Consider the following 24,697-nt stretch of genomic DNA (forward strand, 5'->3'; position numbering starts at 1 on the left):
TTGATTTGCTCTGTGACAACCGTACTGGTTAAACCCTCTGAGATACAGGAAGAGAAAAATATGAATTAATTATCACCGACCTGAATCACTGGGAACAAAACCCTCTGAGATACAGGAGTGAGGAGAGAAAAATGATGAATTAATTAGTCAGAAAACTGGCCACAAAGACATTGTTTTATCACTGGGAAGCAAAACATTATGCTTGTACATCTTCTGACCTTCCATAGCAGACACCCTTTTCACTTGACACAGTGAACATGACTGATGGTGGGAATCAAATGGTGAATGGATTCATCAACAATAAGTACATATATTAATGAATAGGTACCAGCCAAGGCTCCCCAGGACAAATTTTAACATGAAGAGATGAAGGGATTAAGGTTTTATTTCCCTCTCAGTCCTTCTTTTTAAGTAAAAGATGCTTTTCGCTCTTATATAACAAAAGCAGATGAAGCCAATAATCAGCCATAATGAACCCGATTCTAATACCAATGCCGTACCTAATGATATTATCAGTGAGTGAGTGAGTGAGAGAGTGAGTGAGTGAGTATGGTTTTACGCCGCTTTTAGCAATATTCCAGCAATATCACAGCGGGATACACCAGAAATGGGCTTCACGCATTGTGCCCATGTGGGGAATCGAACCCGGGTCTTCAGCGTGACGAGCCAACACTTTAACCATCAGGCTACCCCACCGCCCCTAATGATATTATCAGATACATGTATACATCAAGTCATTTTACAGTTGAGTACATGATGATAGCAGAAAATAATATATCTGTCTGTTTGAATGGATAGATATACAAAATATTTTCATACAAAAGTTACATCTCGTTTTTACAAACTGGTTCACTGAGTTAACACTTTAATGCTAAACTGTACAATGTCTTGTCAGAGGCAGTAAATTTTGAATAACACTGACATCACTGTTTATACAACAGTTTATCATCCCAGTCGTCAAACCATGTGGTGATCGGAGACCAGGTAAAAACTGAAACGGAATTTCCACATGGGATAGGCCTAGACATTATCTCACTATCACACTCCTTATCAAACAACTATTACATTTTCATGACCTATCATAGGTGCAGAGTAACCCCATGTGTTGGACAAGACTGATATGTTTATCATCATCCACATGTGCACATCATGACAATTCAGACATAACGATATGGATGACTTCACACATGGTCCATATTCACTTCACTGAACCAGCTGTGACTGATGAAAACTACTTCCCTAAAACATAATGTGATATACAAACATGACAGAATTCAACAGAATATGTGTTGAAACAATCTAAGAAATACTAATCATTATGTGGCTCGTTACGTGTCCCTAATACTCACTCCTTCACAACTAATTAATATGATATATTATTCATGACTGTCAAACACAGCAAACTTTCACCGGACCTTAAATACAAAACCATTCAGATATATATATTTTCCTATGTTTCTGACAAGCTATAGACACCATGTCTGGTTATATTGTTTCCCTTGTCCGATATTGGATCAATCTAGTTGATACGAGAACTGATTAAACCTATTACGGAAGCAGAAATGGTACATACACACATTCATCATCACAAACCACAGTTCCATGCTACACTGAAACTAATCTCTGTATAAGCATACCAAATTCACTCAAATCCATTCTAATCTACCATAACACTCCACTTCAGATAATGGCTATCTGTAACTAAGTGAGTCTGTTGACCTAAAAACCTAAAACAGTAAACATACAATGGTTATTCCAGCGCCATTCTTACCATAGTGTGCTTGTATCACAGTCAGTCAACAACCAAGTGGCACAGTGTGATACATCCCTTGTGAGAGACAACCTGTTACTACACACTGATAATCCAGACGTGTGTTACGGCAGTTAGTCCACAGTCAACTGATGTATGCTATACCTCCTAGTGTCATCAAGCCACGGCTGATAGATGCAGCATATCATTACTCGTAAGAAGGTAAAATCAGGTCACCAATGACATCACAGGTCACAGTCAGCTTCCAATCAATTTCTTGATGTCTATAAGATAACTGTTTGAATTAAATTTATACTCCAAAGCACAAATGAAGCATCCACTGTCAGATGTACTGTGTTATGTCCCAGTAACTACACGGGATAACATTCTGTCATTGTCAATATGTGCATACAGCACCAACCTCAGAAAATCAATATTGAATAATTTATCATAGGAAATCACTTAGCGTACACTGCAATAGCAACGTATGTTGCACTAGAGGACGATGAAATCAACGTCTGCCCAGTGTATATATTATCCGAAAACATTTATTTACACTGTTAAACATGGCTTTCATGCCAATCCCACCATGTCAAGACAGTGATGATAGACTCATTATATATTAACCAAGAAAGCGAGGGATACGGACAACAATGCTTCTGCCCATCAAACCCGTTGCCTAGCAACCAATCAATTCCTGGTCTTCAGATATGGATTGTAGCTTTAAGTGATTGGAAAGTGAACACTTTATGCATCATTTGAATTGCTGAATGTATAAGGAAATGAGATCACTGAAGAGTGATCTAATTGTGTCATCAGGTACTGTAGGGGCTGAGTGTAGGTCAGCCTCTGACACAGTGTGATACAAGATAATGTGAAGGGTATAGCACAGGCATGGCAATCAGCGTGTGAATCTAACCAAGGTGATCGTTAACAATCAATCCAGGTATTCAAGCTTGAAACGGGAAATGTTGTCAAATATGTCGACAGAAAATGTCCCTTTGTAAATGGCCATTTGTGGGAGTTATTTTTCCACATTCGTTTGATTACACCCACATATTACAGCCAGATTATAGTCAGTAGGTTCAAAGGGTTCACTCTAATAGAAATACTGTCGGGAAGGTAAACCTGCACAGGTCAAACACATTTCCATCAAGTCTGGACCAAACAATCCAGTGATCAACATCATCTATTTGACATGGACCTTAAGGTTTATATATTAGAACCAACTAGAGAGAAAATATAACAAGTGATTTGTTAAACTGAGTCCCGTCTCTTGGTATAGCATGTAGTTAGTGAGTGAGTGAGTTTAGTTTTACGTGCACTCAGCAATATTCAAGCAATATGGCGGCGGTCTGTAAATAATCGAGTCTGGACCAGACAATCCAGTGATCAACAGCATGAGCATCGATCTACACAATTGGGATACAAAGACGTGTCAACCAAGTCAGCCTCTCTATGACAAGCATGGGTTGAAGACTAATTCTAACCCGCATCTTCACGGATTTCAGGTAAATTAAGGTACACTACAAGTTAAACTAACATAAGTTCATACTTTTTATGTTCTGATTAATATAAGCCAAATGTATCAGACAATTACTCATCACAATAACAATATTATTTATGATTGCTTTTTTAATAAATTAATATTGCCATGATGCATCTGTTCAGGCCTTTTGTTAACATTGGCACATACAGAATCAGTACATTTGACCTCATTCAGTCCATTTTATTGTAAAATACAAAATTAGGAGCAAGACTTTCAAAGCTTCATGTGATGAAGTAATTCAACAAAATTACACATGGAATAAATGTGTACATGACATGCAGAAATTCAGAGTTTTATCAGGAATTATACATCTGAGCAGAATGTTTACTTAATCTGAAATAAATACTAGCTGGTCTATCAACATAAAGCAGCTGCTTGCACTCTTCGCAGGAGAGACTTGTTCTTTCAACATCTTCGGTAAACTACTGGAAGAGAGAAACAATATGTCTTGGAAAACACAGAATGGTATGTAGTATGTCTTGTCCAACATGCTTCATGACTTTGAGAAAATCATAGCTGATTAAATTATATTTCTGTTATAGGCGCCGCCAACCACTTAGAATTTTCAGATGAATGAGAAAATACACTACCTTTATCATCACAGCGGTGTTTGAATTAGTCAGGATTCAAAATTTATGGTTCAAATAAACAATATTCAGATCCAAATACTTAATATATTTATCATCAAAAGAAATGGAAACTAAGGACTTGGCTTGTAAACAACCTGAGGAGAGCAGTCAGATGTCTTACAGTAAAAAGCAAAAATGCTTCAGAAAGCTAACATTAGATTGGCGAAAGCCCAGCACTTCTTCCTTTTAACTTTACAGTCAAAAGGTTCAGCATTTACTTTTCATGAGCTATTAGTCAGAAAGTTATCAACTTTTTATAAGATCAATGAAATTCTATATGAAATGGTAGTCAGTGATATTAAAAAGCCTTATATCGCAGCCTGTAAATATCTGAATATTTGAATCTCGGTCTTGCAAATCAGAGGTAATAGCAGTGTTCCCATTGGCCACATATGATACCCCATACTTGGTATATGACCAGTTGTTACCAGCCAAATATCATAAAACCAACATTTAGATGCTCCAATCTCCAGTGATGTTCTTGTTGAGACTTGCCTTTCTTTAAAATCATACCTCCATGAATAGAAAAACAAAACACTCCTTCAGGTCTGTTCATGGTGCAATCTAGTTTAATGTCTCATTTAAGTTTATTGCATTTTTATTGGAATGTACATGTACGGTGCTTGCGTCCGTAGTAGAGCGAGTGATTGAGCTTAGAGTTACGCCGCTTTTAGCAATATTTCAGCAATATCACGGCAGGCGACACCAGAAATTGGTTTCACACATTGTAACCATGTGGGGAATCGATCCCCGGGCCTTCGTCGTGATGAGTGAACATTTTAACCACTAGATACCCAACCGCTCCTATCTGTAGTTGAGCCTGATGCCGGTTTTATAGTGCAGCCCACTGAGATACCATTCCCAATTTAACACGGACACCCTACTCAGACACTGTATGCACTCTTTTTAGCCGACCAGTCTTTGTGTTATCCCCTTAAGGCCTAGCACCAGGCAGATAAACAACAAGTACCACCTTGCCATGATTCAAACCATCGACCTCACTCTCCTCAAACATGCTCAGACTAGTTTTTAAGACCTCATTAACATGACTGACAAAACCTATTTCGTTGCCTCAGGCTTCCACAATAATCATATCGATCATAATACATATTTGCATGTTTACAATCTTTTTTTAAAAGACATGTCCTTGAGCCATGGTTTCATGACAAGTAATTTTCATAAAATTATCATGATTGCTTAAACCTATATTCCTTTCACTTTAATGGGACAATTCCCCAGCCATACATGTTCCATCATCTTACAGGACAATAAATCGAAAATCAAAACAGTATAAAAAACGAAAGTGAGCGAGTGAGTTTAGTTTTATGCCGCACTCAACAATATTCCAGCCTTACGGCGACGGTCTGTAAATATTCAAGTCAGACAATCCAGTGATCAACAGCATGTGCATCGATCCACGCAATTGTGATACAATGACATGTGTCAACCAACTCAGCGAGTCTGACCACCCGATCCTGCCTCTTATGACAAGCATGGGTGACTGAAATTCTGGATCTTCACAGGTTGAAAAAAGAAAGAAAACCAAGGCATAAAATGTACATTCTTCTGTGCCTCACACATAATTTGGGAGGATTTTGGTTTAGAATCGGCCGTATGCTTGTCAAACAACTGAATTGTTTGCTGCACATCATCATATCTGAAAGACATGGGATGGTGTTCATAATATCCACCACTGGTATTACTGGTCCAGCACTTAATTATTTAGATACTGCTGCCATGTAGCTGGATCATATAGTTGAGTGTTTCATTAAAGACTCTTACATTTTGTCCACCTTGTGGTTAAAGCGTCCGCTCATCACGCCGAAGATCCAAGTTGATTCCCCACATGGGTACAATGTGTGAAGCCCATTTCTAGTGTTCCCGCTGTGATATTGATGAAATATTGCTAAAAGCAGCGTAAAACCAAACTCACTTAAATTTTCATCGCATTTGTAAATTAACCTCAAAAGTTAAATTTCATAAAAATTACATAATAAAATTTGCATGTGTCTTCATTTATCTCTTACGGTTGTGTTACCCAACATCTATATACAGTGGGCTGTTGACAGGTGTTAACTGGGACATCTAAATGTAAATGTTGTGGTATTTATATACTGAGGGAAACAAATAAGGGAACACCACTTCAAGGCAGTGTTATTATTCTCAGACTTCCTCCCTCAGCGCTATTCAAAGCTGGTGATGAAAACTGGAAAATATTAAATGAACACTTGAATTTTACTGGGTTCCTGTATTTGTTTCCATCAGAATATTTTGCATCTACACAAACTGACAAAACCTTAAGTCCCGTGTGTCATGACAAACATCCATAGAATAAAAGAAAGGAATCGTGTAAAGCAGACAGTGTTTGCTCCTCAAATTACTCAGCTGTGTAGCAAATTATGGGATCACTTGCCCATGGCAAGGAGCCAATACAAATCTGCCAGTGTCAAGCTTGGGGAGGGCACATCCTCATTATCTCAACCGTAGGTGTTAACCTTTTAAAGGTTCACTTACATTGTCTGCAGTTATTACACAAGGCTGCAGATGAACGCATGGTTGAGTGGGCTGTTGACAGGTGTTAACTGGTACATCTTAATGTAAATGTTGTAGTATCTATTGCCTGTCTCTTTCATATACTGTTTGCTGCATCAGTTGTATGTACAGTTGAGCTGTACCAATAGAATCTGTTGGACATGATATTCACAGTGAAGTTGAGTGAGTATGGTTTTACGCCGCTTTTAGCAATATGCCAGCAATATCACTGCAGAGAACACTAGGAGTGGGCTTCACACATTGTACCCATTTGGGGAATAGAACCAGGGTTTTCGGAGTGATAAGCAAAGGCTTCAACCACTAGGCTACCCCACCGATCCAGTGAGGTTAAGGTATACACTCACAAAATAATTATGGTTTCATAATCCATCTTCAAAATGAATGACTGAGGCAGCCAAATCATTCTCAGTAAAAAGAAGCGAGTTGAGTTTTTGGACTGATTTTAGCAATGTTTCATAAGTAAGTGAGTGAGTGAGTGAGTTGGGTTTTACGCGACTTTTTAGCAATATTCCAACAATATCACGGCGGGGGACACAAGAAATGGGCTTCACTTATTGGACCCATGTGGAGAATCGAACTGGGGACTTCGGCGTGACAAGCAGACGCATTAACCAGTGGGACGCACGCACGCACACTCAGTGTTAACTAGGTAATGGACGAAGAAGCAATAACCAGCATCATAAATAAACCACTATGAGCATAAATGTAAACCATGAAACAACTTGAAAACAGAAACAAAAAATAATGGTGTGAGCACATTTCTATAATCATCTTAAATCATTTATTTAATATTCAAAATAACATGTTTGCCAAATATTAATGTATAGTGCATATTAATATGTCACTCATATCAATGCACAATTTGATTTTACGTCAAGTAGCATAATATTGGACCATATTTTAATCCAACTAATAACCGTTTAAAGCCTCTAAGTAATATATCAAACGATTGGTAGGGCATATGTCACCTGTAATTGCCACTGGCAGAAACTGCCTACCTAATATGTTAGAGATATTGAAATAGTATTTCATGGGTCTTATCTGACAGAGCTAAGCCAGAATTATGGAAAAAGTGGAGTGCATGTAATACCCTAGACGTGCAGTGACTCACCACCTACACACATCCTTTGGACCTGCCAGTATCTAATACTTGTCTCTTTCCAATAAAATAATCTGTAAATAAGGAAGCAATGACCAGATAATCCTGTGATCAATATAAAGAGCAACAATCAGAGTTCAATGACAAGCCATGAGTGAGTGAGTATGTTTTTAAGTCGCTTTTAGCAATATTCTAGCAATATCACGGCAGGGGACACCAGAAATAGGCTTTACACACTGTACCCGCGTGGGAAATTGAACCCGGGTCTCAGCGTGATGAGCAAATGCTTTAACCATTAAGCTACCCCACCACCCTGAATCAGGTCATGAAGCCCGACCATCCAATCCATTTAGATACCTCTTGCGACAAGCAGGTTGACCAATCATAAGCTAGATTCCTGACAAGCTATCCTACTACTTGCTACCACTAATTTCAAAATAGCAGATAATGAAAATCAAATGTATGTCAGCAATCTGTCCTCCTTTATGCCTCTTATATAATTAGCTTGGGAGTATATTTATAAACTTCATCACTAAAAAGGTGATATCATATATATTAGACCGGGTGTTTGGAGTATAATCTATTTATCCAACACCAACATGAGAAAATGGTGTCTTCCATTGGAGTTCTGTTGTCATAGCCCAAACATAACAGCGCAAGTCATACAGGTATTTTCAGTGTAGTGGAGCTGTCAGATACATACCATCGGAACTCATTCACTGGCCGTGTATCATCACCTTACTGCGGGTAAGGCACATTCCTGGAATCAGGATATCCTTCATGCCACATTCACCTGGCTGATCTAACCTTGTCTTCAAATGTCAAGATCACCTGGATCACAACGAGAGGTGTCATATCTTTTCTTAGCAAGGGCGTACGATGGCCGCATAACAAAATGTCAGCAAGAGTGAATGGGTTTCTCCAGTATTACTGCTTGGTTACGGGCAGTGGGTTTGAGCCTGGTGCAGGGAAACCAGTGGTCAATGATGTGTACACAATAAACACTAGGTGAGGTGAATGGGTTTCTCCAGTATTTCTGCTCAATTACAGGCAGTGGGTTTGAGCCTAGTGCAGGGAAACCAGTGGTCAATGATGTGTACACAATAAACACTGGGTGAGGTGAATGGGTTTCTCCAGTATTTCTCCTCGGTTACAGGATGTGGGTTTGGGCCTGGTGCAGGGAAACCCCAAGGTCAATGTTGTGTATACAACCAAAACTGGGTGAGGTGAATGGGTTTCTCCAGTATTTCTGCTCTGTCAAAGTGAGTGATATGGGTTTGGGCCTGGTGCAGGAAAACCAGAGTATTTATTTGAGTGTATTTATGTCTCAAGACACATAGCACACTGAGCATAATAACTTACATATTTGTTTTAACAAACAAGCACTGGCATGTTGATGAATAACCAAGGATGATAATCAGATTCAATTTGGGATTTGAACCTACAGTAGTTAAAGGACAACACTGTAGTGACTGTAGCTGACTGACTGACTGAGTTTAGTTTTACGCTGCTTTTAGCCATATTCCAGCAATATCACGGCAGGGGACACCAGGAATGGGCTTCACACATTGTGCCCATGTGGGGAATCAAACAGGGTCTTCGGTGTGACGAGCCAACGCTTTAACCACTAGGCTACCCCACCGCCCCGACAACACTGTAGTGAATTGCAGCAGTTGGATCCTGGAACAACCTGGCCCTGGAACATCCTTAGTAATGTATCTATCTGCCAAATACAAAGTGAGTGAATGTTCTTTTATGCCACGGTTAGCATTATTCCAGCTATATCATAGTGACCTGTGAAAAATAAAGTCTGGATCAGACAAACCAGTGACTGTTATTCAGCTCAGAATCGTCCAGATTATGAATTGCTTTGTGACGTATGAGTCATTTTAGTCAGCTCTTACAATAAGTTTTGGGGTAGGGTGGACCTATTCTGACCATGAATCTCCACAGGTTGAATTATTTTATATTTTAGTTTGGCAACAAAGCTGTGGACATCACTTGATGACTCACAACCACTCTTTCACTCACAACCACTCTCTCCTACAAACCACAATCCCCCACCCCAACACCCACACACTCAAGCTCTATGAAGAGTGCAACATCACTTCTAGACAATCCTTTTTCAAACAAACAGCTGTGGTCTGCTTGCAACAAGATCAAATTAGAAACTGTTTGATCCTGTGCATTGTCTGTCCACACATATCTTTGAAACCGAAAGGTCGAACAAATTCTACCGAGGGGGAACAAATGGTTTCCTTTCTTGAGAAGCTGACAACCATGCCTGCCAAACAAGCACCTCCATAGTCATCACTACAAACTATCTCCCTTAGAACTGCTTGTACATGTAGAGAGTATGATGACACCTTGATAAAATGTCTGCCAATAATAATCAGTCTTAAAGAAAACAGCAGCATATTTTCCAGTTGTTCAAAGAAGGAATGCATTGCAGGAATTCTTTACTGAAAATTGAATTACACAAAGAATGTTTGTCACTTCAGCTGCCAAAAGATAAAAGCTTGTAAGGAGTTGTAAGCTCTTGACAACACTTGAACATAAGAATTTCTTCACAAACTGTAGATATAATAACATATTTTATCAGCAGGAAAAACTCTTTAAGATAGTGTTTGTGAGAAATCTTTCACATATTCTTTCCACTGGGAAAGTGGGCTAGCTTTACAGATCCATTCATTCATTATGGACTTTAAAAACATACTGATTATTAGCATGTAATTAATTTCATACAGTGAAGCTTTAACCACTACACGACCCTACACCCATGAAGAACAGAGAACCTAGTCTCACATGGAATCTCTGGGAGAGACAAGCATTGAGTACAGGGAGTCCATTCCAATCTAGAATCCAAGGACACTAGTGGTGGTCCGATTAATTGAAATAATTGAAGATTGGTCGCAGTGACTAAACGACCAAGCAATCGATCATGCTTTCTCATAATCGAACACAAACAATTCTGGAAAACTTTTTGCATTAACAACATTTTTCACAAGGTTGGTTTTGTCTGTTACATTTCCTAAGCCCTACAAGATCATACCAAGTCATGATTGAATTTATCTTAAAGACTCCAAGAAATTAATGTTCCTAACATACTAGTCATCCTTTAAAGATGTGCAATTTGCAAAAAATATAATAAGAAAATCAAAGAACTACATGTATTTTTCTTTTTGTTAACCAGGAAAAATTCATAAATGACGCTAACCAATTATTTTCGATGATTGATGGGTTGTAATGAACCAATCATCAATTTTGGGATTTTAACCAATTCCCAACACTAAAGGACGCAAACATGAAGTATGGAAAACCTGTTCTAATCCAGAATCTTCAGAAACAAAAGAATACAATGAAAGTCTGATAATAACTCATTTTGATGTTTTCCTTCATGTGATAATTTTATCAAGTGATTATTACATGGCATGGAGATCTTCAGAAACGAAAAGATCACAATGAATGTCATGATCACTCGTCTTGATGTGTTTTCATGAAGAGATAATTTCAGACAAATTACACTCAATATAAACACATGACTTCAACTGAGCATTTCTTTCACTTTTTTTTCAAGGATCACACACAGCATGCAAGCTGTGGTTGTTACGAGGCACCGAGCTAATTTCTTTAACAGACACCAGCAAGTGGTTGAGTGTATTTATGTCTCAAGACCAGATGATGGATTTCATTAGGTTTAGTAATCCTGTAGGCCATATTTTATGTTTTATGACATTTCTGGGGTTTGGCATTAAGGCATGCCCCATTTCATCATGTTCATCTCAAATGAAAAATTAAATGAAAAATTAATCAATTACAAATCATTACCATTTGCTCAGTCTATAAGTAACTAAATTATTGAGTATGGCTTTATCGGTCTTTTATCAAAATTCCAGCAATATCACGCAGGGTCCAGTTGACCAGTGGACACTTTAACCACCATTCTGACACACCACTCCATGCTAAATAAGACAGGCAGTATATATTTCTTTAATTGCCAACTCGGGGAGGTGAAATGGGGTATGTCATGAAAAGAATATAGTTTTACGCCACTTTTAGCAATATTCCAGCAATATCACGGCAAGGAACACCAGAAATGGGCTTCACACATTGTACCCGGATCTTCAGCGTGACAAGTAAATGCTATAACCCCTAGGCTACCCCACCACCCCAAACGATTACAGAACTTAAATAGTGATAATGATTGTATTTAAGAAATTCAAAGACTTAAATTCAAGGTACCACAAAGCCACGCATACAAATTATAGTTAACGTCAATGAAAGAGAACCTAATCCCTTCTCAATTGCTTCTAAAAGTCTATTAAACACAATACTACAATCAACTTAATCAACGAGCTATAAAATTAATGTCAATCTATTTCATCTTAGAAGTTTGTGATAAACCTTGAGATATCATGAAAACATGATACTTCTATGATTCACCTGCGGAAGGGGGAAAAAAGTGGCCCTGAAACATCATACGCATTAACGTTTCATGTCTTCATAATTCATCATACACTTTTATAACCTTTCACCTCATTAACTGAGCTCACATGAGCCAGTATAATCTACACTGGAACAGCCGTGCAACTAGGGTACAGTGACACAAGCTCGGATAGGTAATAAATCAACGCATTTCCAAATCAATGAGCTCTTAAGTGAGTGAGTGAGTTAAGTTTAACGCTGCACTCAGCAATATTCCAGCTATATGGCAGCGGTCTGTAAATAATCGAGTCTGGACCAGACAATCCAGTGATCAACAGCTCTTAAGAGCAGTGAGTGAGTGAGTTTGGTTTTACGCTGCTTTTCCAGCAATATCATGGCAGGGGACACCAGAAATGGGCTCCACACTGCACCCATGTGGGGAATCAAACCCAGGTCTTCGGCGTGACTAGCGAAAGATTTAACCACTAGGCTACCCCACCGCCACTGCTCTTAAGAGTAAGTGAACTAAGTGATATCAGTTGAATACTGCTTTGAACAGTTAAGCTACACAACAGTGTCTTTTAGAACAGATTTAAGTATGAGTAGTTAATTTGGGTTTAATGCCACCTTAAGGAGGGACAAAACCTGAAAGACAAAACCTGAAGGATACAGGTCTGACATTTACCATTTTAGTAAAACCCATAAGCATAGACTTTGGTGCTGACAAACTTAGAAACCCAAAATTTAACCCACAGTCGAATGTCTAACCCTGCACAGTGCCCAACCCCCACAGTCTCCTATCCGTACACAATCCCCACCCCCAATGTTGGCTAGCGCGCCTAAATACACTACCCACAATGCCTTGTACCACCTACCTACCTCACATATCCTACTTCCAGAAGATGAAAGTGTTTCCAACAAGTAATAGGGGTCATTAGCAGACAAAGGTAAGTCAGGGCTAACACTTACCAAAAGCTACAAGACTATATCATAGTACAAGCTGTTTACATTTGAAACAAATCTTATCAGTCAATTGGGGCATTTGAGCTTGTGTTACCAGATCCCTGATACAGGACCCCACACTGGGACTGGAGTATAGATTGTCTGGGACTTACATTGGCCTTGTGTTACTGCTAGTTAACTGTGGCTCTATGATTTTACCATGCCTGTCACTCTGCTTACACACTAGGTATCAAGGGGCGGTGGGGTAGCCTAGTGGTAAAGCATTTGATCGTCACATCGACCGCATGGGTATGATTACCCACATGGGTTCATTATGTGAAGCACATTTCTGGAGTTCCGCGCCGTGACATTGCTGAAATATTGCTTAAAGCAGTGTAAAACCTAACTCACTCACTCACTCACTACATATTAAGTACAAGACAATACAATATGTTTCATATCCGTTTAGCATTATTATGATTTGGTTGACAAGTTTATTGAGCCATATACAAAACTGATTACCATATTGGACTATTAAGAACAGAGAGCACATTTTAATAGTATTCAAGCAACATCACGGTCAGGGGAGGAGAGAACACCCAAACTGTTTTTTACATATTGCACCCAAGTAAGGAATCAAACCTGGTTTTCTGAAAGACAAACACAGTAACAAGGCTAATTAGTCCACCTTGCTTTCACCAGGTTCAGGTGAATAAGTGGGGCGGTGGGGTAGCCTAGTGGTTAAAGCGTTGGCTCGTCACGCCGAAGACCCGGGTTCGAATCCCCACATGGGTACAATGTGTGAAGCCCATTTCTGGTGTCCCCCGCCGTGATGTTGCTGGAATATTGCTAAAAGCGGCGTAAAACCAAACTCAGTCAGTCAGTCAGTCAGTCAGTCAGGTGAATAAGTGACTGAGATGGGTCTTTAAGCTGCTCTTAGCAATATTCAAGCAATATCATAGCCATACAAGATAAAAGAATAACTAATACACAAATAAAAGAAACACATCCACACACCCAAATCTACGACACTACTGTAAATGTCTTAGCTGAAGAGACCGCCGCAGTACATGGGCCAAATACAAGTTCGAGTCATGGACAATGATCATGAGATATAGACAAGACAAAAGATTAAAGGCCACATAAAATAAATTAACTAACTGTTGGAATGCACAACTTGATTAACTTAAACAACTTTCAGAAGTTTCATTTCCAGCGTTAGCATGCAGGGGTTCAAATTTTTTTAAAAGCCACTTGCCACAGGGCAAGTATCTTAAAGAAAGTAACTTGTCCTGACTAATTTTCCACTTGCCCTGATTTTTATGACATAATCATGATGATGTAATTATGAAAGAATAAATCAACATGGTATTTGATGTTAATGTTTATCGACAAGTGATAAATAGCAAAGAAAGATAACTATTTATTATCATTGAATTACTTCATTTCATTCTCGTATCGTGACAAATTTTAATAGTTACATTTTGAGCAGATATTACATGAAATCCAAGTTTATTTACAGTTTTAAACCATAAGCAGAAATTTTCTAGAACCCCTGTCATGTATAAATAAATTTAACACCTTGACAAAGTTTTAAAACAAATACAAAAAAACTGTTTGTTTCAACAATTATACATCAAACATTTCCTGAGACAACAAATGAAAATTAATTAGTAGAGGCCTAAATATCATCAACCTCAACAGAAACGTTCTACACATGCTGTCAACTAATCCTGAAATTGGTGAAATCAAACTGACTATTCCATCACACTGACTACATAAACAGAATATACATTAACATATATATTCAAGCTTGTTACAGATGGTGTCGTAAAGTCATCAGTCCCACAACTGACAACATCCTGCACTCTTACCTTGGTTAAAAAAGACCAGAAAGCAGTTTTGGCAAACAACCCAAGAAATTATATCTCCCGTTAACACACAAGCTGGATGACAAAAGACTGATCACAGCACAATATCTTGACAAAATTACAGAAAAGTATTCCCCAAAACAATTTTTAATGACTACATTTCAAATCCTGAACATTCAGGGATAAGCATAGAAAGTAACATAACTACATAGTTTTGGCAATGAACCAACTGATTTCAAAACTCAAAACAAAGGCAACACCACAAGCAGAAGATATCACAATTTGATGTGTCACCACTTGCAAATGGTAGAAGCCTGTCATGAGAGAAAATACAGCAGAACTGATTGCAGACAAGTTATACAACTGAAAGTTTTGGCTACACGTTGATCTCAGGAGAAAAACAGTTAGTCAACAGTGCCAACAAAACAAGAAACTCCATATCTCACAGCAAAATACTCACAGAACTACTGGATGCTCTCCAGAAATCTGCACATTATTCTCCCTCGAACAACCACTGCTGAGTCCGATCGAGAATCCGTCAAACTTGCTGCTGACTGCGCCACGCAATCCAATTATCCCAAATTTCCCTGTCAGTGTAGCAGATGATAGCGTGTGTGGAAAACTCCCCTGATCTGATGCCTGTTTCTGCAGATTCCCTTCACCCCAACCACTGAATAACACCAGGAGCAGACGCCAAAAAACAACTGCCAGTGAGGAGGCAGAAATTGCATCTGCTACTCTACTTTGAACATGAAGTTGTTTACAGGTAGATAGTTCTAATAGGCTCGGACACTTTTCAATCAATTTGTAGGATTAACAACATTATCGTAGTGGATGAACTTGTTTTTGCCGACACTGAAAAGTGATTTATCCTCATTGAGGATGTGTTTACAATTATCTTTCAAGGCAGGTGAAAAGCAAGTCTAATTCAGAAAATATGGAAAAGGACATCTCAAATCTTTTTCAAAGTCTCCTCAAATGAAAATTACTGAGTTCAACTTTACACTAATAAACTTTTCTAAAACACCTGTTCTTAATCCACACAGCAAAGTAATTACTTCATTTTCATCCCAGTCTGTACACTACCAAAACACCCAACTACGCATAATTTTACTATCTTCCAAATACCTATAGACAACGATAATTGCATTTGATGAAATACAAAATAAAATACAACCAAATATTCAGGCTTAGATCATATGTCAACAGTTGACATACAGATTCCTTGAACAGATGTTTAAAAAAATATACCATCAAAAAGTAAAAATCACCCCCACATTATTTTATTTTAACTGAATGAAAATGTAACAGTTTATTGTGGCCTGATATAAAAATCTGTTTATCTATGTTATTCTTTGAAATAAAAGTGTCATTTACAAGTATGAAATATACTTTTAATAATCTTGATTGACAACCAAACATCTGTTACTTTCAAACTGTGTCTCCTTCCTTTGGAGCAAACGTGAAACCAGTTTCAAGCATTTGACTTACTGAAAAAGAAACCCTACTCCATTCACTGAGGCTCCAGTCATGGACAGGCACCAAGGAAATATTTTTTTCAACAAACTGAAGAAATTGTAAGAGCTTCGAATGAAATATGCTGTGGCGTTTCAAATTCTCTCTTACAGATTGTGTTAGTTTTGGCGTCAGCCTTGGTTTGTTCTCAGTGGGACTGAATGTTAACACCAATGTGATATAGGAAATCTTACATATGGTGTGCTCAATATCTTGTTTTTCTCACTAACAAGAACGTAGATGAAAGATAGAACCAAAGGTTATCCCGAGCTATGAATCACACTTGCAAATCAGCAAAATGTCCAACATGGTAAGGGTTTCTCCATGTCTGCTACTGTTTATGTTCTGAGAGAAATCATTAATTCCCTCAAATGATGTATTCAAAGATAAATACTTTCGTTAACATGCAGTTATGACTCCATGACATTAAACATCCAACATGGCACATTTCCAGTTTGAGACATACTGCGCCTGCTTTCAAAAACAAGATAGAAGAAAAAAACACAAATATCAAGTGGCCAATATTTATGAAGAAGAGTCTAGTTTTACCCCGCACTCAGCAATATTCCAGCTATATGGCGGCGGTCTGTACATATTCAAGTCAGACAATCCAGTGATCAACAGCATGAGCATCGATCTACGCAATTGGGATACAATGACATGTGTCAACCAAGTCAGCGCGCCTGGCCACCCAAACCCGTTAGTTGCCTCTTATGACAAGCATGGGCTACTGAAGATCAATTCTAACCCGGATCTTCACTGGTCTTATAAAGAAGAAACTGAGCCTTCAGTAACCCATGCTTGTCGTAAGAGGCGACTAACGGGATCGGGTGGTCAGGCTTGCTGACATGGTTGACTACATGTCATCTGTTACCAATTGCGCAGATTGATGCTCATGCTGTTGATCACTGGATTGTCTGGTCCACACTTGATTATTTACAGAATGCCGCCATATAGCTGGAATATTGCTGAGTGCGGCGTAAACCTAAACTCACTCACTAAAGAAGAAACTCAAAAAGTAAAAAAAAATTTTCATGCAAGTCATATGTAAATCCTGTTGTCTTTTGTTGACCATGTTACATCACCGTATTCACTGTATTAAGCACCCCCCTAAGCAGCTTCTAGACCAAGTAATGTTTTTGCGCACAAACTACAAAGACACTTATATTTTGCTGAAGTAATTACATATTTTTTCACAGCTTTTAGCAATATTCCAGCAATATCACAGTGAGGGACACCACAAATGGCTTCACACATTTCACGGAAAAAGGCTACATTATTGGCCAGTAACTATCACTAAAAAAGTTTAGTATTGAAACAAGTTTATTCACTACCACCCAATCTCTGACATGGATAGTTTTGATAGGCATACACCTGACTATTCTCTTAAGAGTTTTTTTTTGTTTTTTTTGTTTAACACTGCACTCAGCAATATTCTAGCTATATGGCAGTGGTCTGGAACAGACAATCCAGTGATCAACAGCATGATCATCAGTCTATGCAATTGGGATACAATAACATGTGTTAACCAAGTCAGTGAGCCTGACCACCCCATCCTGTTAGTCGCCTCTTATGGCCATGATAAACATGGGCTGCTGGAGACCAATTCTGGCCCAGGGCACTTATTACAGAGCATACTGCATTACTAACAAACCCTGACATAACAAACACTAAAAAGTGAGATAACAAGTTTTATCCCACTGTCAGCAATATGTCAGCTCTTTTCTGGTTGTAAATAGTTCTTGAAAAAAGTGCATGAACATATTTTCTTGGATGTCATAATGAAAAAAAAAATAGGTCAGATTTTTATCGCCTGCCTGGATTTGAACAGAAGAGAAATAAAAATACATTATTTATCTGTGAAATCAAAAATAGGACTCCACAACCACTTGTAAGCGGAAGTGCTATTTCTATATGTTTGTTAAACACATCTTCCATGAACCACATCTTGGTGGCAAAGAGCACTCTTCAGGTGGGGAGACAGAAATGCACTAACAGCAGCTCACGGTTAACTCCGTCCTGCAGCTATTTTCAGCGGTACAATGTTCTGGAACGACTTACTACCAAAACAAACCCATTCTCCAATTTGCCTTACAGGAACTTCCAACAGGTTGTCCGCACCAAAACACAAAGTGTTAATTTCCTGTATATGTGGAGCAGGTTATCGAGAGTTACTGTGCAAAAAACACAGGCACAATGAGCATTCATGCACACGTTGAGGAATATCAAGGCTGGCTACATTCCTCTTTTGTGCACCCACAGAGAAACAGTCTGTCCTTGTCATTCCAGGAATATATATTCTGTATGGCAGGAATTCCAGCAACATGTCTTTTCATCTCTGTACTAACTGTATGCCTGTTTCAGACAGGCATCAAAGGAGAACCTACTATGTACTTTACTGAGGAAGTGTAATCCCAATATAATATGTGTTACATTTGACCACGTTCTAAATGGCATTGTGTATTCACATTAAAAATGGAGACTTTCTATAACATACTCTGACCGAAGATTCATCCCCTAGCATATTCATCAAAATATTACCTTCACATTTTGGAAGGTGAAAGCACAACTTGATTGTTTGTCCATATGAAACATCAACAGAAAAAACAACCCAAACAACCAACTGTTGATATCATTAATCAGAAATAACATGCTAGAGTGACGACAACGTAAACATACACCCTGGAACCAGTCTGATAACCTCCTTAGTAACTCTTAAAGAACATTATGTACCTGGCGCTAATTAACTTGTAGCTATGAGATTAAACTATGCCATGTACTCATCTGAACTGGGTAATATGGAATCAATAAGCCTCATATAAATGTTTATAACATAGGCTACTGACTTCAAAATTGGACCATTACCGTCACTTGATATTAAGTGGAAAATGTATACAAGATAACCATTATGGAATATGTAAGCCATATAGTTCCTAATATTTTATGTAAAAGTGTGAAGATGATAACATCACTGTCATGTTTTTCACATACAGCGCACAAAATAATGATTTCTTGAAAAAAAGTGAAAGGTTTGTTGACATTCTCAACTCCCTAAGCTAACATTTAATAGCTGACACATGTAAATATACGCAAATATAAGATTATGCCTGTAAGATACACCAAGGACTTCAGAACATCATTCATATAAATCGTTGTATACATGCATATACTACATGCCAAGTAGGCGATATAATCTACCAGTATATACACCAGGTGTTACACAGTAGAGTATGTTCGAACAAGCCATTGGCATAATTAGCTACACCATTGCCAAGTTTATTATGTGACAATGAAAAAGTACTTGATAACTTGAATTACTTTATCAACAGTGAATACATATAATACATAAATAAGCACCCACATCTAAATTGAAAAAGGAGCCAAAGTGAAATGGGAGATTCTGAACCTGTAAAAAAATCTAGATTTCTCCTGTTTTGACTACAGCATTACAGTAAGAGCTTAGGGACAAAAAATATCATGGTTCAATGACCGAGTGGGGCAAGAGTGAGTGAGTTTATTTTACGCTGCTTTTAGCAATATTCCAGCAATATGATGGCGGGGACACCAGAAATGGAGTAGGACAAGAGTGAGTGTTGTTTTGAAGCACAGTTAATTAACTATGCTCAATCTTATTACTGAAACTCGGCCAGGCAGACAAGTTGTGGACATGCACGCTTTCAACACATAACACACACTCTGTCAGGATATACGGTCTCAGAAATCACTCTTTCTATATGTCAGTATTCACAACAGCATGGAGTTCTGGAGACCCATCCTTCTCTAAATAAACACAAGGGCCTCAAAAGGTGAGTGAGTGAGTGAGTTTAGTTTTACGCCGCACTCAGCAATATTCCAGCTATATGTCGGCGGTCTGTAAATAATCGAGTCTGGACCAGACAATCCAGTGATCAACAGCATGAGCATCGATCTGCGCAATTGGGAACCGATGTCATGTGTCAACCAAGTCAGCGAAACTGACCACCCGATCCCGTTAGTCGCCTCTTACGACAAGATAGTCGCCTTTTTATGGCAAGCACATGGGTTGCTGAAGACCTATTCTACCCCGGATGGCCTCAAAAGGGCTACATTAACATAACACAAACAGCAAACTAAACCATATTCAAAATGTAGTTTCTTGATAATAAAATCAGTAAACTGTATTGTTCCTTTCATTTCAACAAATCACTAGATAACATACTTTGATGACTTTGTGTGGTGTCAAGATCATGTCTGGAGTAAGCAAACCATGATTGCTCAATAACACAATAGCTTTACACATGGTAGTTAAATACACCCATTGTCACATACGATCGTAGTGAAACGAGTGGTAAGTCAATGTTAAAGTATGGATGTTACGATCACTTTAGTGCTGCGATAGCCTTGTAGAATGGACCCCTGAATCCCAGTATCTTCCACAAGTGAACGAGCAGGGTTATACTAACCTATTAGTGCCTACTACCAACTTATGTTGTCATATTGGGAGGTCCGTAGATTCAAATACAATATGACCAAACCTCACAACCACTCTTAATTTCCACGACTGACTACCAAATATATGTAAAAGACAATTAAAAAAGAGCTTCACACATGGTAGTCAAATAACCCCTTTTCCATAATCATAAGGGCCGGTGGGGTAGCCTAGTGGTTAAAGCGTTGGCTCGTCACGCCGAAGACATGGGTTTGATTCCCTACATGGGTACAATGTGTGAAGCCCATTTCTGGTGTCCCCCGCCGTGATATTGCTGGAATATTGCTAAAAGCGGCGTAAAACTAAACTCAGTCAGTCAGTCAGAATCATAAGAAATTTTCCGCAGTATATATGGAATAATGCCTGTTTTTGTATGAAGAGCCAACACTTAACCACTAGGCTACTGGACAGGCTTGTACAAGCAAGACAAGGTCAACCTCCTGAGGAGAATCAACACATATGGAGCAACATCTTGACCCTACCAGCTTTCATTGGTTTGTTTTAACAGCAGATCCATACCTGTAACAGAAGGCTAGCACATGTTGGTGTGTCCACCATCTGATCAACCAACTACACATGGCTGGGTTCTTTTCAGTACACTATCATGGAATAATAATTCATACGAAAATTCATTATTAATTATAACCACTACAAGCGATATATTAGGATTCAGATATTAGGAAAATATAAAATATAGAATATATTTAGTTCATCATGTATCTGTAATAGCTTAGAGAAAGACTCCAGTCAAAAGTAGTATAACTCATCTCACAGACATACTATTGAAAAAGATATAAGTTACAATATCACAGATGTTCAAGATAAATCCTAGCCCAAGGTTTCAAGGACTCAAACCTTTCAGTAAGACAAAGTAATGTCTAGACGATTTAATGAACTGCTTTGATAAAGTAAACATGTCATCACCTCCATTAAAATATATTGTGCAAACACTTTAAATTAGGGTCATTAAGCCATCTATTGTAACACCATAACTATCCAAGCAACATGTCAGCACAATTAGTGCCAGTTAAATTAGAAGCTTCCAGGACATGTGTCAACACAATTAGTGCCAGTTGAAATAGGATTAGTAGGATTAAGTACTCTCCCCTGTCTGGTCATTTCATTTGTAGGACACACCCCATACCGCATATTCTGTATTTCATTGGTTAATATAGGGAACACCCATTTTGTATCATTCAAGGAATCTTTTATTGTTTCAATTTTAGATAAATAGTCACCAACTCCATTTGTTAGTCAGTAGGGTTTAGACTCCCAACACTGGTCATCTCTAACCCTCAGCCCAGAGGGTTGTACCGACTCTCTGTGGCCACCCCATGTTATTTTTGTTCTTGTTAATAAAACTGTAATTAGCCTCTTGTGACTTTGGACTCTTTGCTGAGCTAATTCCCCAAGCAGATCAGCACGCCAGTTAGATAAGGGGTTTCACCGAACCATCACTTGGACCCGAGACCCTTACCATAATAGTTGGCGGAGAATCAACGATTTTCGAACCTCGAGCCCAGGAACTAACTACAACCAGTTACAAGAACATATGGAATAACAAGTGACTGCATCCACGCCTGATCTCAACCCTGGATTAAGGACCACCAACTCTTAAAGTCACCAACCAAGGAAGAAAAAGTCTTCAAAATTGTAAGTACTACTTTACATTGTTGATTTCTTGTCTTTCTTAATTATAGTACGGTACATACTATAAGGTGTCATGGCCAATATGGAGTCTGGTATGGAAAGTAACTTTGCAAGTGAAATTCCAACTGTGTCCTTAGTCACGCCCTTGCCAAAAGTGTAATTCAGGTATCATTTGGCACTGAAACAACAACTTGTTTAATAGATACAGGGGCATCCATTTGCTGCATTTCGTTTGCTTTTCTAAACAAAGCTTTCAACAACCCTGTATTTGGAAACGCACCTTTTCCACACATTCAAGGTGTTGGGCTAATTGCACAAAGTGTTGGGTTCAGTTGTGTTAGATTTTGTCATTGAAGATCAGGAATTTTCACAACAATTCTATGTCCTGCCCTCATTACCACAGTCAGTCCTACTAGGTGAAAACTTCCTCAATGACAACGATGCTGTCTTAGATTATAGCTGCCATTCCCTCATAATAGGCAACAGCACCTCAGATAGGCAATACATCAATTTCATTGCCACTTCAGTTCAAGAAATTTGTGGATTAGCAAAACAATAGATCAAATTTATATGCCCCTCAGAGTGAAATTCATTTTAAGGTAAAACTGCCTGAGGCAAAAGATGATTCCTCATCCTCATTGAACCAATTGCCTCCCTCACTGCTCATTCTGGAAGTAGCAGGTGGTAGGACCCTCTCAAAAGCGCACAGGAAAACTGCTACATTTAGGCTTATGAATCCTTCCCAAGAAGAAAAGGTTTTAGACAAGGGTACAGTTGTAGGCAAATTTAGTTACATTGACAACCACTCTATCTTTGAAATTGACTGCAACCAACCTTTCATACATACAGTTAACAATGACGTTAAGAAAACAGACAATGACACTAGGGATTATGTCAAAATTGCTCAAGATTTAGGATTCGACTTGACCAAGACACAACTGACACCTAACCAACAACAAAGACTACTCAGCTTTTTAGGACAAAATAGAGACATGTTTTCAACAAGCCTTGCAGATTTAGGAAAAACTGGCATGCACGAGCATGTCATTGACACGGGCAACCATCCCCCTGTTAAGTGTAGGCCTTATCGTCAGTCTCCTCATCTCCAAAAAGTCACTGAAGAACTTGTAGAAGATTTTCTCAAATATGATTTAATTGAGGAGTCCACTTCAATGTATTCAGCCCCATCATCTTAGTTAAGAAACGTGACGGCTCATATAGATTTGTTTGTGACTACAGAAAATTAAATTCCGTCACATTACCAATGTCATGGCCACTCCCTGTTTTGACGATGTTGTTGATCACATCGGCAATGGCCAAGCTACAATTTTTCCACTTTAGATCTTGCCAATGGCTTCTTCCAAGTGCCATTACATGAAGACTCAAAGCATAAAACTGCTTTTGTCACCCATCAAGGCCTTTATCAATTCAAACGCTTGCCCCAGGGTTTGTCTAATTCTCCACTTTGTTTTCAGCAACTCATGAGCAAAGTGCTAAGAAAATTGCTTTTCAAAGTTGGCGTTGATTTACATTGATGATTTGATAATCTACAGCAAAAACTTTGAAGAACATCTCCAACATTTGGAGCAAGTCTTCTACTATCTCAAACTGGCAAAATTAACACTGAAGCCATCAAAATGCAATTTTGCAACAGACAAGGTTTCATTTCTTGGTCATGTTTTATCCTACGGAGGTGTTCAAGTTGATGACAAAAAGGTCGAAGCAATTAAAACCTTCCCAGTACCCAAATCACAAAAACAGGTTCGTTCATTTTTAGGCCTCACAAACTTTTACAGAAAATATGTGAAAGATTATGCTAAAATAGCACTGCCATTGAATGCATTGTTAAAAAAGCATTCAGAGGCAGAAACTGGTAAGAAACCAAAGTTCCAGTGGTCGCTTGAGTGTGATCAGGCTTTCAACACACTCAAAGATGCTATGTGTAACACACCTGTTCTGGCTTATCCAGACTTTGACAAAGAATTCTTTCTCGCAACTGATGCCAGCGATATGAGCATAGGGTTTGTCTTAAGTCAAAAAGACAAGAAGAATAATGAACACCCTATAGCTTTTGGAGGCAGAGCTCTTCACGGCAGCGAGAAGAACTGGAGCATCACAGAAAAAGAAGGTTTAGCTTTAGTTGAAGCCATTAGATCATTTCGTCCATACCTTGCAAATTCCCAATTCACTGTCTACACAGACCACATCGCATTAAAATGGCTCAAATCCATCAAGGATGCCACAGG

At 38.6% G+C, this 24,697-nt stretch overlaps 1 protein-coding gene across 4 annotated transcripts in view; it reads right to left on the reverse strand.

The window, feature by feature from the left end:
- The window catches only part of LOC124277280 (CAP-Gly domain-containing linker protein 1-like), a 164,999-nt gene that overhangs the window by 114,802 nt on the left and 25,500 nt on the right, over positions 1-24,697 (reverse strand). For 2 of the 4 annotated variants that reach the window (XM_046713186.1, XM_046713121.1), the window contains exon 1: positions 1,772-2,130. The exons of 1 other annotated variant lie outside the window; for it this stretch is intronic. In XM_046713186.1, the coding sequence (XP_046569142.1) occupies positions 1,772-1,774 (3 nt within the window). In that variant the 5' untranslated portion in view covers positions 1,775-2,130. Of the gene's footprint in view, positions 1-1,771; positions 2,132-24,697 lie in introns of those variants that run through there. One more of the 4 variants, XM_046712966.1, reaches the window with a different exon arrangement.

The sequence above is a fragment of the Haliotis rubra genome, unplaced genomic scaffold (assembly GCF_003918875.1).
Source record: "Haliotis rubra isolate DU_JTF1 unplaced genomic scaffold, ASM391887v1 Scf1, whole genome shotgun sequence".
Lineage (NCBI taxonomy): Eukaryota > Metazoa > Mollusca > Gastropoda > Lepetellida > Haliotidae > Haliotis > Haliotis rubra.